At 38.2% G+C, this 18,695-nt stretch overlaps 1 protein-coding gene across 1 annotated transcript in view; it reads left to right on the forward strand.

The window, feature by feature from the left end:
- Nucleotides 1-18,695, forward strand: part of LOC128354552 (gamma-aminobutyric acid receptor subunit gamma-3-like) — a 95,583-nt gene that overhangs the window by 40,700 nt on the left and 36,188 nt on the right. The window contains exons 4-5 of the mRNA XM_053314767.1: nucleotides 6,615-6,706; nucleotides 7,087-7,218. Coding sequence (XP_053170742.1) covers nucleotides 6,615-6,706; nucleotides 7,087-7,218 — 224 coding nt within the window. The remainder of the gene's footprint in view (nucleotides 1-6,614; nucleotides 6,707-7,086; nucleotides 7,219-18,695) is intronic.

Consider the following 18,695-nt stretch of genomic DNA (forward strand, 5'->3'; position numbering starts at 1 on the left):
GAGTTTGTACTAAGTGGTGGTGGTGGTGTACTGAGGTGCATTATATTGTCTGGTGTTCCTATTATGTTGCCCTCCTCATGTATGTTAATGGAGTGGACAAAATATTATAAACACCATTCAATATCATGCATACTAATACACCATCATCACCCATTATGACCTCAATAATAAACATAAAGTAGAATTATCACCTTCCTCACAATGTTAACAAAAACAGAAACTGTATAAACGTCATAAATGTAGAATTTATAGCAGAGCCTGGGAGTTTCCAGATCATCAGGTCAGGCATGCCTCTCTAAAACTTCTCTATAACTGTAAAAAAAAAAAACACACAATCCTGGCTTTACGGCTTTTATGGAACTCAAGCAGATAGAGAAATACGTGTCACTAGTCATACCCAAATCTATGCCTAGAAATCCAAACTACTGCTCCACTATTGCTACTACAACTATTACCAATCCAAACAAAAGTTAATCATTTGTCTTATAGAGACAGAGATACACAGGTGTTGATTGTACCTCCAGCCAAATGCCCGGTGAAGCAGAGCCAACAGTTTCTCATTTTGTCTTTCTTCCTCCTTCACAAACAGACTTCAGGTAAACAGCCAGGTATGCAAATTATCTTTTGTTTCTTTCAAAAGGTCTCTTTGTTTGATTCGTGGGAATGAACAAGACAAAAGGATGTTTAGGAAATTAGCTCCTCACACAACACAAACCAAAGTACGCACACACCAAAGCAATCTTTAAAATACCATTTATATCTGCAGGTGCTACACAGTTTTGTTTATTACACATATGACAGAAGTTCATCCTCCCCCCTAAGCGCTGGTTTGAATGGCCGTGTGTACCCCCACTCTACCTCGCTGTGAGGCTGCCCGCAGGACAAAGCAACAGCAATGCATTCTGCTGGCGGCTGTGGGATGTGGAACTCTCTGAGAATAAAAAACTGAATATTCAAACATCATTCGCCATGATGAGGTAACACCACGACCACCCCAGCTGGAAAAAAAAAACAACCCACGACTTATATAAATCGAATGCTTGTCATCTTCTTGAGGGATTGAAAATGTAGTCCAGCCACCAATTTTTCAAGGTCTGAGAGATATAAATGTTTCACTTATAAATATTTATACCAACTATGCCGCATTGGTTTTGCCTCTAGAAATGGATTAGTCAGAGATCTGTGCTTAAGTTTGAGACTCTCCTCATTGCAAAGCATAAAGAGTACAGTCCATTATGAGTGATTTGCGATGGTGAAATATTTATGGCGAGCTAAATTGGCTGTATCACCGGTGATATAATAAGTAGGCTATTCAAATCCTGAAGTAAAAGTAGCACAATATTACAAACAAGAGTCCTGCATTCAGAATTAGTATCAAAGTATAATTAGAAACTGGATTTAAAGTCTGCATGAATATCATTAAGCAATCTATACATATGCTATGAACACATTGGCATTGGGCGTTTACAACAACTACAGCTACGTTTTAATTTCAGATTAATTGCTGGAATTATGATGGCTTCCTGTTGTACTTGGAAGTCATCATTTACAAGTTCCCAGTTGGAAATGTCAACTGAAACGCCCCCAACGTCAGATCTCTGACTCAGAAAGTCGGACAAACCTCACCAGCCCCAAAATCACAATCCAAGATGTTCTGCCCCATGCATCAACAGTGTGAAAGTTGTAGTAATGTACTGTTTATTAGTACTTTTGTCTTATTTGTGTCTCATTAAATCAGTCGTACACACAGCACTGTCCAACTTCTATCTGCGGACATGTTGCTACGGTGACTGTAGATGCGAAATACAGCAAAATGCATTTTTATCAACTGGTATTGCTAACAATGGCTAACCTCGTTACAACTGGTTTTCTGACTTCTAAACTGGAATGATTCAAATTCAGGTGTGACGTCATTCCCAGCCCCAACTCCAACTTTCTACGTAAATGGAACGCAGTGTACACTGACCTTGAACTGTAAATTGTTGGCCAACAGCGAGCCATCTTTACAGCGTTGACATTTGAAGGATTGCAGAGCTAAAGAAGAGAAAAGCTGTGTGGCACCATCCACTTTTATTTAACCTCCTCTTTTAGAATAAAAAGGCTTGCAACATAGTTACAAAACAGTCTTCAAAAGGTACAAATAGCAACAAATATCCATGAACACACACTTTACTTTGACTGTGTTACTTCAGTGTGACCAGGCTTAAACAGTAATCAATAAACTGTATGGAAGCAATAATGTAGCAGGCCAAGGAAGACCTAACTTAGATTAGTTTGTACTTATAGGGGTATTGGTATTTCTTTTTTTATAGTACAGAGATCAGTTTTTGGTTGGTTTCTTGGTTATATAATGAAGAGGTGGTGGGGTGGTAACAGTGGACACTTTTGTGCCCCGAGGCAACAACAAACAACTATAACAGATGTAAAATATATGCAGTGGAGAAAAAAGCTCTTAAATACTAAATGTCTGTATCTACATTCTTTTAGACCCTGACATGACCCTGAGAGTTTATTTCAATTAGTCTGAGTTTTTCTTTCATTTTCATTTGGTTATTTTGCTCTCTACTTGACCCCCTGCCTACCTACCTCCTGCCCCGCCGTTAGGTAATAAAAGGATAAATGAGCAATAAGCAGTGAATGACTCATTTTAATTATAGATTTGAAGATGTTGATACTTGAAAACCTTTTCCATTACCATCATACCATCAAGGCGTAATTCTATTTATCCAAAGTTTGCAATCCGAAACTTTCAGTCAAGAACAACATTTTCCGGCTCAGTGAGCGTAAAGATGTCAATCAAGCTCCCACTTAACACAAACCTATAAAGACAGTATATCTTGCCCTCTTGGGGAAACATGTTTCGGTACATGGATGTGGAAAAAAATGGGAGTTGAGCGACATCTGTAATTGGTGAGGAGAGATCTGCCCCCATGCAAAAATGATGAGGCTGGATAAGGACGGAGCTATTTGTTCTGATGCTGTTCAAGTCGAGCTAATTAATTTCAGTCAGACGTGCTTTGCTGTCAACATCCTTCGGCTTTAATAATGGATTTCATTTTTATCAGATTCTGTCGGGTGTTTGCATTCTCAAAGAGGGCAAGGCCAAGTTTGTTGATTCCTCCGCACCTTAGTAACCTTTGTAAGCAAGTTTATTTACTGTCGTCCATTAGTGGCTGAAAGAAAATGATGTTTTTTAGGTCATGCTGCTCTCACATACAAAAAGATTATGTATCATTCATCATATACATGGAAATTTGTCATCTGCATCTGGATTCACAACTCATAGAAGAAATTATTCATTTTTGGTCATGTGATGGGTTCCATAGCATAGCCAACCTTAATTAAATAGGGAATTAAATAGGTAATCCTAAGTAATGAACTTGGTACTTTCAGTTGCTGACTTCATGTCGAATTCACCAATAGAGAATATTCAAGCCACCCATGATTATTTCACCTACATGTCTTTGCTTCATTGTTTTTTCGTCAATAGCTTTGAGTAATGGACTCCCTTAACACCTTTGTTTTCTGACTTTGAAAAGCATCCCTAGGGGCATTATGCAAGCCTCTGTAGTTAATTTCAGTCAGATATCTCCCAACACTCCTCTTCATTGTTTTGCATAATGTCCATGAATAATGGACCTGCCTCAGTGCCTTGTCTTGTAGGTGTAGTCCCCATCAGGACCCCGTGGAAGCAGAAAATCCCATTTGGGGAGTTCTGTGGGAGTTCATCTGCGCCAGGCGAGTGGTTTGCTGTTGCTGTCTGAACTATAGGTACCTTCAGTGTATGTCTCCCTATCATTATCCTTCAAAGGTCACGCAGGCTGACAGTAACAATGGTGATTTCTGTGACAGATGTATCAGGAAGGTCAGGCCTCATCTGTCTTATTTTTTGGAAAAGGTCAAAAAATGTCAGAAAGTAGTTGTACAGTGTGAAACTGAGATGTTTGTTAAGAGTGTGCAGGTGTGTACTTCACTTACAGTCCTGTATGTCTGTAGGAACTTTCGTTAAAGCCACAGAAAATCAAAATCTGTGATGTATCATTTGTTGGGTCACCTTAGTAACTTTTGATGAAGATAAATGACAAAAGTTTAGAGATGAAACTATGTCCTCTCTAGACTAAATCCTCCTGTAATTGCACATTTTCCCAGAAATCCAGATCAGTTTTTTATTTTACATAGCCTCTTACTTCTCCTTATGACTTCTCACCGTCTCATCTTACCATTGAAGTTTCAGTCCACCTAGTTTACATTTTATAAAAGACTTCCAGCTGATGTACTGACCTTCTGCAGACCATGTTGGAGGTCCTCAGCCTTTTAGCAAAGGGAAGGTTTCTAAACTGTCTAACAGAAGGGTATTAAAATGTAATTACTCACTGAGCTGTCTCAGATTAATCATTCATACAATCTTCTTTATCTGAAAAATAACAAATGAAAGGTCTTTTGAAATCATGTATCAATAATATTTGTATGTACTCAGGTGACCCTTGAAAATGAGATTTCAGTGTCAGTGGGAGGGTCAGGGTTATGGACCTGATTATGTTTTTATTGTATTAGTTATATAACAACAGCATTTGTAGCAGTTGGTAGAGTCAATACAAATTCTTAATTCGCCGCTCAGGGGACATAGAATAACAAACTCACATACAGTATTTTGTGGATATAGACAATGTTCAGCAGCTCTGACCTTGTCTCTCCAGCACAACAGGGTTAATTACTTCAACCCCTATTGGAAAGTAGCCTATAGGTGGATGTTGGGTTGAAGTGGGGGTTTTGAAACACAATATGAACATCAACACCAGAGATGGTGGCAGTAGTGACAACAGGTGATTAGGGTTAGGGTTAGGGTTACTTTTATATGTTTGACCACTTTCTTAAATCCTGTCTTATTATCTATGCACCTGTAACTTCCTTATTTACATGAGTGATGGGGCAGCAGGCATGGCTGCAAAAGAGCGAGCAGAGAAGGCATCTTCGTCATTTGCTTTGCCAAATTAGCCTATAAGCTTGTTAGCTTGAAGGTATTTTCTAGAATATTTGAGTTTGCAAATGGAAGCTAATTGGGATAAAGGTGTTGATCAGTCTATTCCTCAGAGATGGTGAGATTCGGGGGGAACAGATCCAGTTTCTGTCGCCTCATACAAGCACACTCAGACACTCCAGTAATTAGAGAAACTTGTTCAATAACGCTACAGTCCTAGCTTGACCCTAAAGTCTGGGCAGTGGGTGTCAAGTTTGGCACTATTTTACACACCATGTGGAAGACGGAGAGAGAAAAAAAACAAGATCCTACTGATAATTACGGATTTAAAATGAAGAAACAACACTTTGGAGGGTTCCAGCTATATAAGTGCTATAGAATAGATTTCTGTTCAGGTGCTACTATAAACTCTTTGTCACACAGTGTCGAATTAGTGTCAACACTAGAGTATGTCTCGCTTCAAATAATGGTTGTTTAGCCATCAAACTGAATCTAATAAGTGGAAGCTTTACTACAGGCATCCTAAATAGATTAGTGGAGACCGTGTAGCATACTACAACATGTCAGGCTTTAATGGAGGGTCTGTTTGTCAAGAACGAACAATGACATATAACTGCCAACTGCAACCATAATGCCTGTATGATTAGCTCAAATATTCACTTCAACAATATTGTGTTATCAAGGGTTTATGCTATTATCTGGCAGCTGAGAGGCACATCTGTCAGCAGAACCTACATATATCCAAAGTCAAGGCTAATGTTATTGCTTAAAGGGTCAAAGATAGTAAATATTAATGACTTGCACTCTTTGTCAGCTATATTCTGCCTGCTATTATTTGCATGCAAGTACAGGACTTAGCAAGCTCCAGCCGTGCTCGATTTGACATTTGCCAAAAGTTTCCGTGGCAAAGGGTTCCATTCATGTCATGTCACTGTTTGCTCTTTGGCTAGACTGAACGAGGAGGTTTGAGACGACACTTTTCACTGCAACGCTTAAAGCTCTGGTCAAGCAGCAGCTGCAGTACAACCTGATAAACCTCAAAGCAAACAAAGCAACTTGTCAACAACATTTTTCAGACATGTCTCACTTGAAATAAGCCTATCTGCGTTGGTGGATTAAGAGAATGTACTCAACTGTGACAAATACACTACCATTCATGCCTTTTTCTCAAGAATTTAACATATCCTTTTAGAAAGAGAAAGAAAAAAGAGATTGTTTGCCACTACCCTACACCACACTACACACAGAGGTCAATGCCAGCAAGACAAATACTTTGACTTTTATTTTACCTGCTTAAGAAAGAAAATTCACAGTCAATATTTTTCCACTGAAACTTCTCACAATTAGAAGAGGGGTCATTGCAGAGGTGAAAAAAAGGGCTGAAGTAAACAATTTATGAGATGGTGTAATTTAATTTCCATATCAAAAGCATAATGCGTATTTGAGTGTTTCCACTGAGTTTCTGTATCTTCTTTGATGTGGACACATTTTTGTGTTCAAACAAACACATTATCAGCTCCTCCAGAAGGACTAGACCCAGTCTGCTTATAGCGCCACACAGAATTCATCCAGCACATCTCTATCTCTACACAACTATAAAAAGATCAGTGTATTGACTCTACGTTTCTCTCCCCAGGAGTACCAGATCGATATTATCTTCGCCCAGACTTGGGTGGACACCCGTCTGCGTTACAACAGCAGCAGCATGAAGATTCTAACCCTCAACAGGTATAGTGGATCTAGATGCATCGATATTTGGTGTCTTTAAATGAACTTGAACTCCAAGAAACTGCTGATTTCCTCTCTGTTTCCACTGCAGCAACTATTGTGTTTCAACATTTCATACTGTGCATATCTCATTTGAGAACAATATTCTTCTCTCTCTTGGGGAGAGGCCTGTAATTAATGGAACAAATTGATTGATGTCCTTTGTTTTCCCCATGTCGCCCGGCTATTTTATTATCCTCTTACTGGGAAGTAGAGCTGCCTCATGCATTTCAGAGAAATCTGAAGGAATTCAAACAGCAATCATCTCATACCTTCTGGCTTACTCTCTCTCTCTCTCTCACTCTTCCTCTGTCTTTGTCTTTGTCTTCCTCTTCAACCAGCAATATGGTCGGCCTAATCTGGCTCCCCGACACCATCTTTAGGAATTCCAAGAACGCTGACTCTCACTGGATAACGACCCCCAATCAGCTGCTCCGGATCTGGAACAATGGAAAAATACTTTACACACTGAGGTAAAAAGCTTGAAAACACTTGAAAACAGTACGGAGGCCCTGAGAGGCAAGTGAGAAAAAGTCTGATCTCAGTTATTTTCTCTCCTGTGTTTATGATTGTAGAACAGGTGAAAAAAAGTATTTGCCAGGATCATCTTTGTAAGGTCTATCATAATCCTTTTCATCTGTGAAAATAGGTGGGGAAAAAGTTTTGTCAGGATCATTTTTCTAAGTGTTTGTTGTTGTAATTTTCATTCGGGCCACTCGAGGCTGAAGCACACCACTACCTGACAATCAAGATTTCTTCCATGGGAGTTAGCACAAGGTTAATAAATTGTGTGTTAGCATGTTATGTAACATCATTGTCATCCCTTTCTTTTAGCCAGAAATGCATTTTAATCAACTCTAATCAGCCGTAAACCCATAAAGATAAAAAAAAAACAAATAGGATAATTGTGTGCATTTAATGATGGCTACACACAACAGAATAAGTACTCTGGATATAATTTATTTTGGATATTTAAATTACTATGGTTATTATTCATATTTATCATTAACAATTGGTGCTTCGTATTGAATATTGCAATTATAGTGTGATGCTTTTTCTTTATCAGTCCTTCAATTGACAGTAGAACCACTGGTACTTGATTCTCAAACCTTTTCATATAAAGGACATCCAAATTGATATGTAACAACCCATGGACACCCATTTGATGAGATTTTTGTCCCAAGGACCCCATTCTGAGAAGTTAGATATGATGTAGTAGAGAATTTCATAGGTCACTGTGGGGAGACTGAAACCTCTGATCAGAATAGTCATTATTTTATATTGCACTAACCGACTCCCCATTCATAAGGGGACTCCTGGAACACCTAGACCCCTCTGTGAGAACCAATGGCTTAGACCAATCTAAATCACCCTTGAGGCCGGTCAGCTCATTTAGTTTGTTGTTTGTTTGTGGATCCAACAACTCCATCCTAAAAGGTATAAACTATGTTGTAGAAGGAAGAGGCCAGGTAAGGTAAGGTTATATGGTTTATAAGGCTTTGTTTATATTTTTAATGAATAAAATACTTTGTCTTGTATCACAGAGAGCAGAATGTTGTTCATAGATAAGGTGTTATTAAGTATGACCCAAGCATATTGGAGCAGGGAGCTAAACTTGATTTCGTTGCAGATGAATGCGCTCAGAGAGAAAGTATGAACGTGCTGTTAGTTTTATCTCATGAATACTTTTATACAAAACACAGTAGTAATTGTACAACGTGCAGTGCATTAAAAAGACCCAATTTTGGCTCAATGTCTCAACACATAATAATGCTGCTTTCTTTAAGTAGTGACTCTTAGACCCTTCCCTTTGTTTGCCATGATATGAGATTGAAGATTATTGCTGACTGGAGTAGAGTAATTTCATTTAAATTAATAATTCTATATCTTAATGAAATCTATAAGAAAAATATGGCATGTACAATCAAGGGTCAAAGCACATCTTAAGGTTCCATTGTTGGCCAACTACCTAAACCTGATCATCTGAGGACATGAGGATGTAAGTTTCCAGCTTTTCAGTACTGTGTCAGGTTGTACTCATAGTTTTGAGGAAGTAATGAGACATTTAGAACTGCCCACAACCTGGGCTGCTGATTGTCTTGAGTAGCCAGGTCAGGTTTTGGTGCTTTGAGTGCCACAAACTGAGTGTCCTTGAGCTCTGTTGTATTGAAGAGACCACAGATATCTCCAAAACGATCTAGATGGATATAGATAGATAGCACTCCAGGGAAGTTGGATTTTTCTTTTTTTTTAAATTTTGAGCGAACTACTCCTTTGAGGTGAAATGAAAAGGCCTTAAAGATGGATCAAATAAAGCACCATGGATTTAAACTGGTATTATAAAGCACACCTGCTTGATATTTTACTTACCATAGATGACATTAATTCTTTAGCAGCAAAAAGATTATGTATTTGGAATATCTTAATATTCTCTAAAATCATTTATGAAGATCCATGGTAAACACAGACTTCGTGGTAGAAACCACTGGGTGGTGTATATGTAAAAGTTGAACTGAGTGGAAACATTTTTCTCTCAAAGAAATGTCTTGAGTCTTCAGCTAACATTCAATGAAATAAATCAGGTTGCAGGAAATATAAGATATAGATATACGATATAGACCTAATTCATAGACATACAGTCAATAACAAAAAGCAGTTACGATGATGTCATGATATGATAAGAGTCCAGGAGTAGAGATTAGAGTAGAGATTAGATTAAGTAGGGTATGCATTGGTAATCTGTGTCTATGATTTTTGTATGAGAGGCAGTGATATGTATCTGTGTTTAATCATCCTGGACAGGTTGGTGTGTGGAGTAAGGAGTGTGGCATGTGTGAAAGAGAGAAAGAAAAAAACAGTGGAAATTTTACAGTGATAATAAATATGATGTAACAGCGAAGTCACTTTAATACAAATATGATAAATTAGGGCTGGGCGATATATCGAGTATACTCGATGTATCGCGGCTTGTTCTCTGTGGGATGTAGAAAATGACTATATCGTGAATATTCGAGTATACATTCAATTTACACGCAGTTTGTTTTTAGTCGCGGCCCGTTGAACTACAGGTTTCTCTCACTCTCTCATCTCTCCGCACAGAGAGATAAAACAAGCGCACCTAGTTACGTACATCACATTCTGTTGTGCGTGCAACGTCATATGCCCGGTAGCATGTAGCAGCAGTAGCAGCGATCTCAGGTCGCGGGAGCAGCAGGTGATATGGACAAGTGGAGGAGGGAGATTTAATTCCCAAAAAACAATTCAGGATCCATCATCTGGCGGTGGTTTGGGTACAAGAGGGAGGACGTTGAACAACAAACCGTAATATGTAAAGTATGCCATAAAAGCGTCACCACAAAAGCTACAACAAAGTTATATCACCATGTGTGCTTGAAACTTTGCAAGAGCACATCTCCGGCCAGTGACATATTGAAGAAAGTGCCGAAGCAACCAGCACTGACGCAACTGAGTCTGGTGTCTTCTTTTTCCAGAACAGCAATACGACTAAAATAGTCAAAAACAGAAGGAGATAACGTCCGCAGTAACCCACCACACAGAGAAAGACATGGCCCCAGTGAGTGTGGTTAAAAGCCCGGATTCAGAAAGATCATCGACACACTTGATATAATCTACGTAGCAGAGACAGCTCTACCTTTATATCCTAGTGGCATTATGCACAAAATGTGCACTTTTATTTAGTGTTATTTTGAAATGTCATCTCAGTGACACCCTGCGCAAAAGTGCATATTTTTCTTTTAAAATATCTTTGTGGCATTATACACAAAATGTGCACTTTAATTTAGTGTTGTTTTGATGTGTCATATTAGTAACATCATGCATAAAAGACACTTTATTTGTTTTGAAATGACATGTTTGTGCCACTGCTTAATAGCTGTTAATAAATACAGTTTTGATGAATTTGTTTAGTTGTGATTTCACCCTTTTGGCATGAACGTTTAAAATCAGCATATATTAATGTAGTATGAACAATGTTTTAATGTAGAATCATCACACTGGCATAATTGTATGCATCAAAGTGTTAATTCAAGGCTAAGGCAAAATATCGAGATATATATCGTGTATCGTGACATGGCTTAAAAATATCGGGATATTAGTAAAAGGCCATATCGCCCAGCCCTATGATAAATTATATTTTTTTAAAGTAGAACTTTATCATTATCATGATTTCACACAATACAAAAATAATATGATAAATATGATAATATATATGATGTAACAGCAATATCATAAGAATAAAAGGATAATAATATGATAATTATATAATACCATCATTATCATCATTATATATAATGTAATTATAACCATTATAATAATTAACATTACATTTACATAGCAATTAGAGGACTGAGGCCAGACTGGGGCAAGCAAGAGGAAGCCACAACCGGGAAAAAGACAGGGCAGTTCAGTAAAGGACCACCCAACCCATACCCTTTTGTTAGTTTTTAGTTTTATGTAGATCTTCACATTTATCACCAACATCCCCCCTACCTCCCCTCAGCCAACCCAGTCTGGCCCCACACCCCTACACAATTACAGCCAATGAAAATTTAGATAATAATTCTGTAAATCAGTAAATAATATGAATGTGTAAGATGAAAAATGTATGTGTCTCAGTTTGTATGTGTAGGTGTGTGTTGTTATACAATGTGTTGTGGATAAAAATGAGGACCACCTTTCATTAGAGACTGTGATGATGTTATTGTAAGCAGTGATTTTTCCACAGATATGTATTCTGAAAGGAGGTCGGTCCAATGAGTAATATTTATTGACTTTAAGAGAATCGTTTTCTTGATGACAGCTTCGAAAAAAGAGCAAGCTGTTCTTGTATTTGTTTGGTATGTTGATTTCTGAAGTGGCTCACATTAAATAGAGCTATGGGGGATGGGAGGATTTTGCACAGTCCAAGATGGTGGAGAGTTTTTGTGTTACAGATTCCCAAAAAGACTGAAGCAGTTGGCAGGCCCACAGTGCATGAAAATAATTACCTGCTGTGCCTATTGTGCATTGTGGGCAAGTGCCTGTATTTGCAAGTCCCATATTGTACATTTTATATTGAGTAAAATGTGTTCTATGAATTGTTTTGTACTGGATTAGCGATAGATTTGTATTGGGTGTGATAACAAAAATATTTTTATTTATTTTTATAGTATTGTATAGTATTGAGGTTAGTTAATTTAAATGTTTAAATTGAATTCAGTTCAATGGTTATATGTTATTTTTTGTTTTGATTATGGATTTAAGTTTTAGGTATTCTAGAAAGGACTCCCACAGCTCTCAACTCAACAAGGTCTCTGAAGTGTACTGTATGACCTGATAGTTATTAAATAGAGTGTGAAGTTGTGTGAAAGTGAAGAGCAGTGTTGTGGAGATGGATAGGGGTGCCAAATAGGGGTGCATTTATACAGTGCTAGAGTTGAATTGAAAATCTTAATGACCTTCCACCAGGCTGTCAGAGTTGCGGAGATGGCTGTATTTTTAAAGCAGGTATGTCATGTTCAAGTCATGTCCTGATGGTTGGTTTGATGGATCCATTTCACAAGGTATTGTATTTGACTTGAGGTAGTAGAAGAAGTTTGCAGCCTCTTGCGTGCTATGACATTTGCTTTTTGTTTGATTTTTATTTCTAGTAAAAATGTGTAATGAGAGAGTAAATAGACTTAAACCATTTATCTGTTGTTGTGACAGGCAGCTTTGAAAAATGTAGTTAATGTGGGGTAGCATTTTCAATTTGACAGTTTCAATTCGTCCTATGAGTGGGAGAGGTAAATGTATCCAGCACTGGGGCTTATCCTCTACTGTTTTTAACTCAGAAGTGTCGTTAAGATGAAACAACTCAACCTGGGGGAAATGTCAATATCAAATTTTCTGATATCACTAGTGCGAAGTGGGAGTGATGAGTTCAGTTCTGCTGAATCCCATCTTATAAAGTGGGAGTATGGTGGACTTGTTCCAGTTTATTGTGTGATTAGAGATTTTAGAGAAGGTGTTGATAGGATTACAAACCATTTTAGCAAAGGTAAGGGGTCCTGTAAGTACAATCAAATATCGTCTGCATAGAGGCTAATTTTATGGCATTGTTATCACATATAGCTGCATCTATAAAGATAGAAAATAATGATGGAGAGAGTGGGCATGCTTGCCAGGTGCCCCAATGAAGTGAGAAACTCTGATGTGATTCCATTTGGGGTGACTTTGGCTTTGGGTGAGGCGTATTGTGTCAATGGGTAAAAGCCATACTTTTACAGTGTGTTTAATAAGGTAGTCCAGTTAATTTGATGGCTAGGGCTTTTGTAATGATTTAAGACAGTGTTTATTAATGACAGAGGGTTGGTAGCTGGTGGGTTGAGTTGGATCTTTATTGGGTTTATTTTGCATTACTAGTATTAGACAGTTTAATAGTGGGGAAATTGTGAGCCAGAAGTGCTTATAGAATTCAGGAGGGTCCTGGTGATTTATTATTTGGCATTTGTATTGGGGCTTTGTAGATATTGATGTCAATGGCATGTCTACGGTGTCTGCTTAGATCATTTTGGAAGGTTCAGGTTGTTAAGGGAAGACTATCTCTGATGGGTCAGGGTCTTTGTTCGAATAATATCAATTACTGTAAAATACCTAAAAATTGTATTTATTTCTTGTGGGTTTAGGGTGATTTTGCCTCTACGATAATTTATGGCTGGAATTATTGCTCTTTTTTTTGTTTGTAAGTTGTTGAATCAGAAGTTGTGTTTTTTTGTTTGCAGTTTTGTGTAACTGGAATTCATGGTTTTGTAGCTCATTGTGTATTTGTTCACTAGGTTTGCTGAGTACTTAATCGCCTGCTCCAGATTTGTTTCTAGTTCCTGATCCTTCTTTTTGTTTTCTTTGATGAGTATATTATTTTTCCTCTAATTGCTGCCTTGCGTGTTTCACATAGTACTGATGACAAGATTCACAGGGAGTCATTCAACTCCATAGAGGATGCCCACTCTCTTTATATAAAGGCAGTAAAATCAAAGTTTAAGCAGTGAGTTACTGAAGCGCTAGCAGGGAGTTTTTCGTAGAGGATTCATTATTCATTATCCGATCATTATCAGTGACCATGCGGAACACTGGTACAAGGTCACTAATAATGATCAGCTGTATGATGGTTTCAAATACCTTGGTTAGAAGTGTATTACATGATCAAAAAGAAGCCTAATCCAACTGTCAACCACGATCATAATATCTCAATCTATCTATCTTAATATCTATGTTTTAATGTATTTTTTTTTATTTCCTCGTTTTATTTTTTAAGTAGAGTACCAGTTTCTTCAATTGCCAGCTGTGCTCGACCAATCACTGCATTATTGACTTTATTACGATACTGAACCTACATACTGTATTATGTAGGTCTTCGTGATGTAGACATTAAGAGAAAATGTGTTACAGAAAGATTGATCGTCACTGTTGGGACCGTATATGTTAGCAATTGTGAACTCTCTGTCATAGACGGATGCAGTAATTATGGCGGAGTGGTGAATTAGAGGGATTCCTTTGTTTATTCTGTCAACCAATCAGAGGCCATGAGGCTGTCACAATTCAAATAGAGACACCTCTTTGTCTACTGCTGCAAGTTGCTGAGAGCACTCGATTAAATTGTTGAGATTTGAGGTTATATAATTCTGAATGTGATAAATAGGTCTCCTGCAGCAAACATGTCTGCCTTTAGTTTAATAAGATGGTTTAAGGTGTTCTCTTTGTCTGAGTATGAATGCTGCACTCATTCCATGTTATTAAGTTGCGTTTCTGTGTTAATGTGAGTGAACCTCTGTTATGATTGATTTGGGTGTGCGTGTGTATACTTTACATTGACAGTATAACAAGGGAACACAATACAATGACAACTGCACATACATAATGCAAAGGGGAATTGGTAGAAGGACATAAAATGAGGGAGTGAGCGTAAGAAAAAAATTACAGAGAGGGAAAAAGAATAAGAGGGAAGGAAGAGATGTAAAGAATGGGGGCAGGAGTGTGACGTCTGACGTCTGCTCACACATGTGAGTGTATGCATGTATGCAGTGAGCGGAGGCAGTGCACACATTGGGGTGGAGTGAGGAGAGACAAGGAGAGGGAAAAGAAATCAAATAAATAAAAATAGGAAAAACCTTCCTGCTGAAGATTTTGTGACAATTGGTATTGGTCCTCTGGTTGATGGTGTACCGATGCGGTGCACTCAATGAAAGGTTATGCTGTTTGCTGTGTCTGGTGGGAGTTTAAGGCAACTCTTCATTTCATGTTTCAAGTCTTTAATCTTTATCGGGTGCAGTTTTGGGAATGCCGGAAAAGATGAGACTGTACGCTTTGAGTTTTCGGGTCCAAGATAGCTTCTTTCATTACCTTTCTCTAGTGACCGTTTCCCATTAGTTTGGTTAAAGTTTTATGGATGAGTTGTTTACTTTTTGATGGATTTGATGTGATTGTGGGTGAATGTCATAATCTCAACTGATAAGGTTCAGTTACTTTGCCAACTATGAAACCTAAAAATAAGAGACAAAAGGGGAGGGGAAAATCCACTACCTGAGTGAGTAGTGGGAAGCATAATTAAATGTATAATGTATAAATCAAGTGTAACTCATTGCTCCAATATGCTTGGGTCATATGCAAATACACCTTTCCTATGCACAACATTCTGCCCTCTGTGAAACAAGACATCATTAAGAGTCACAGTTCCTGTTCCTTAAGTATTCAAGAAAGCATTAAATGAATAAACAAAGCATACTGTACTAACCTTACATGGCCTTCTCCTCCAACACCCTGGCATACACCTCTAGGATGAACTTGTTGGATCCACAAGTCAAATGTTGGACTTCCCTCCGGAATAGTAAATAAACAAAAATGAGCTCACTGGCCTCAGGGGTGATTTAGATTGGTTCTCAAAGTGGGTTCTGGGCACCCTCAGGGTCTTTGAGGGGGTTCTACAGAGTTCAATATTACTAATCCCCACCTCCAATATAGACTGATATGAAATTCTCTACTAAATCATATCAAACAATTATCTCCTCAGATAGGGGTCCCTGGGACAAAAGTCTCATCAAATGGGGGTCCATGGCCTGTTGCATATCAATTTGAGGGGGCCTTTACATGAAAAGGTTTGAGAACCAATAATAAGCAAGAATAAGCATTGCAGTATAATTGTTATATTGACTAAACAGCATCCAATTTGATATAATTAATTTGAATATTAATCTAAATTGCCCAAATCAAAATGTATCAAAGGTGCTTAGTCTGTTGTGTATAGCTATGATTAAATTATCCTATTCCCATGGCAAGTGTCCAAATGTTAAAACATCCCACTTATTCGGGGTGAAGTTTCCCTGTTACCATGACTAATGTTACAGTAACCTAATGTTAGCTATGCAGTCAACTTAGGCTAGGCTGTAGCAATTGAGTAGCCATCTATCTAGTGGGCTAACGGCTAACATCAGTATAGCTAACAATAACGGTAGATGAACACTGATTTATACATTGTTAGCCAAAAGAAAGACATGAATGTAAGGTTTCATAACTTCTACACCTACACTTTAGCCTTGTGTGGCAAAATTAGAATTACAACAACAAACAAAAATGGATCATCAGCTTTTTTTCTCACTTGCCTCTCAGGGCTTCCATAAAACACACAGGATAGTATGTGTGAAGAAATGAAAGACTGTAGAAAGAGCATACAAAGTGAAGATACATACTCAGAGTATTGATCTAACATGACACTGTCCCTGACTGTTACATCACCTGTAGCTTTTTGAACAATATAAAGCTTGGATGTCACTTTATAGCTTGTTGTCTCATTAGACGTTACTGAAAACATACAATTTAAATATGGGCAAAATGCCAAACTTATGTATGGCATGTGAGTATTATATTAAGATGGATTTGAGAAAATCCAAAGCTATCCTTTAAATTGGTGAGAACCATTCTCATTAAGATCACTCACCAGCTAGCCTTGAGCGTGTGTCCTTCTCTTTTAATGACTACAATAACACATTACTGATCCAAGACTTTAGCCTGTGTAGCTTTAACACGATTCTAACCAGAAAAACAACACTGCTCCTTTAAATCATAGATGTGTTATAAAAACCAGATACCGAAAATGGTGCCCATTCGGTCCAATAAGAATTGCTGAACTGGTGCATACACCAAACAAAGTTTCTACCTCCTGGGTTTATGTCAGTGTTGTGTGGCCTACTGAATATGCACAGTGGTGTTTCTGACACTGGCCCCAACCACAAGTTCCCCTTTGGCCCAAACACTTTATATTGCAATGATGATGACATTTTTTTTATTATTGCTTTTCTTGGCTCCAGGAAAGTTTTACAAATATAAAACCTCCATGAATCAAAAATTCATAGTAGATAGAATCACAATTGATCTGGTTTGCATGTCCAGGTGACCAAGAGGTATTCAGAGGTATTTTTTGCAGCCATACTGTAGCATGAGTGACCATTGCCAAAACCTTGCTGCAAGCTGAGTGGTATTGCCCTATCCTAGCTTTATAACACAGTCATGGTTCAAATGTCTACAAAAACCCATGTTTACATTCCCTGACAGGAACCTCTTGTGGCTGTGAAAATTCTCACAGTTGTCATCATTTGCAAGCAAAGTAGCATGACATTTTTGTAACGCCTGCAAAACCTGTGGGGGAGGAATGGATGGTTGGGCCAACAATGCATGCGACTTCACCACAATATAAATCATGTTTTATAAAAATACGCATTTTGGAAGACACAAACAAGCATCGTCTCCCCAGTCTCGGTGCAATCAGTTGCTTTTTTTTCAGTATTCAAATTATAATATCTGTGCTTCACCTTCGGCACGGAAATATAGAAGCTTATCTTTGAACGTGTCAACATGTCATGTCTTTCAGTTCATTTTGTTCTGTTTCCTCTGACAGCTTCTCAGTGGTAGAAAGATGATACAAGGAGAGAAAAATAACCTTCAGTGTGTCTGTGTCTCTCTAAAACAAAAAAAACACTCAGGATTGGAGTGGACAGGTTCTTTCAGAGTCGAGTGGCATCTGGGTTTATGAATCCTCCAGCTCTGACGTGTGCCTTTCTGTCCTGAGGATCCAATTCCACCTGTGTATCAAGGATTTCAATCAAGACTTTGGCCAAATAGCAAATTGCATCATGAGGGCTTGTTTTCAACCTCCTTGAGGACAGGTACACACGTCAGGATAGCTCAAATCCTGTCATGAAGAGGCAAATCAATAAAGGTGACTGTAAGGTTCCTGTCCGGGAATTCAGCCTCCAGTATTTATTAAATGACAAATATCAGTTTGCTGAGTAAATTGTGTGAAAATATTGCTTCACAGAGAGAAAAGAAAGGGTGTGGCTATATTTCTGCACTTAGGAAAAACAAAAAAGGCCATACTTGAATTGAATCTGACCTAAAATCTAACTCTAAATTCAAAATCCAAGTTATGGCCTCTAATTACACCGTCTAGTTTAAAGCTGCACTAATCAATGCTTTTATCATAACAGTGGATCAAATGATTATGTGCGATGTGAAAGGGGTCACTTATAGTGTCAGAACTCTGTGGGTTCCCTCAGTTACTGAACGTTTTAGTGTCAATTCCAGTCATTGTTTCGGTTTTCTGGCATGCAAACTTGCACTCTCATCAACCTTGTTCTCAGCCGCAGCAGGAAGCTGTTCAGTGAACTCTTTGCCCGGCAACACATGGCAGACTGATCCGGTGAATCATAGCGGAGCAATTAGCAAGCTTTAGAACTAAAAGGCAAGTGAAGTGACTTATATTTGTCAGGTGGATAGAAACAAGACTCCAAATGAATGCTAATGCGAGTCGATGTATGCTGGATGACATGTCAATGTGGTGTTTTCAGCTGCTTCGTCAGTTTTCTACAGAGGAGGTTTTGAAAGAGTGTATAAACAGATATTTTAGCTTACTTTTTATGGC

The sequence above is a fragment of the Scomber japonicus genome, chromosome 24, assembly GCF_027409825.1.
Source record: "Scomber japonicus isolate fScoJap1 chromosome 24, fScoJap1.pri, whole genome shotgun sequence".
NCBI classification, from domain to species: Eukaryota; Metazoa; Chordata; class Actinopteri; order Scombriformes; family Scombridae; genus Scomber; species Scomber japonicus.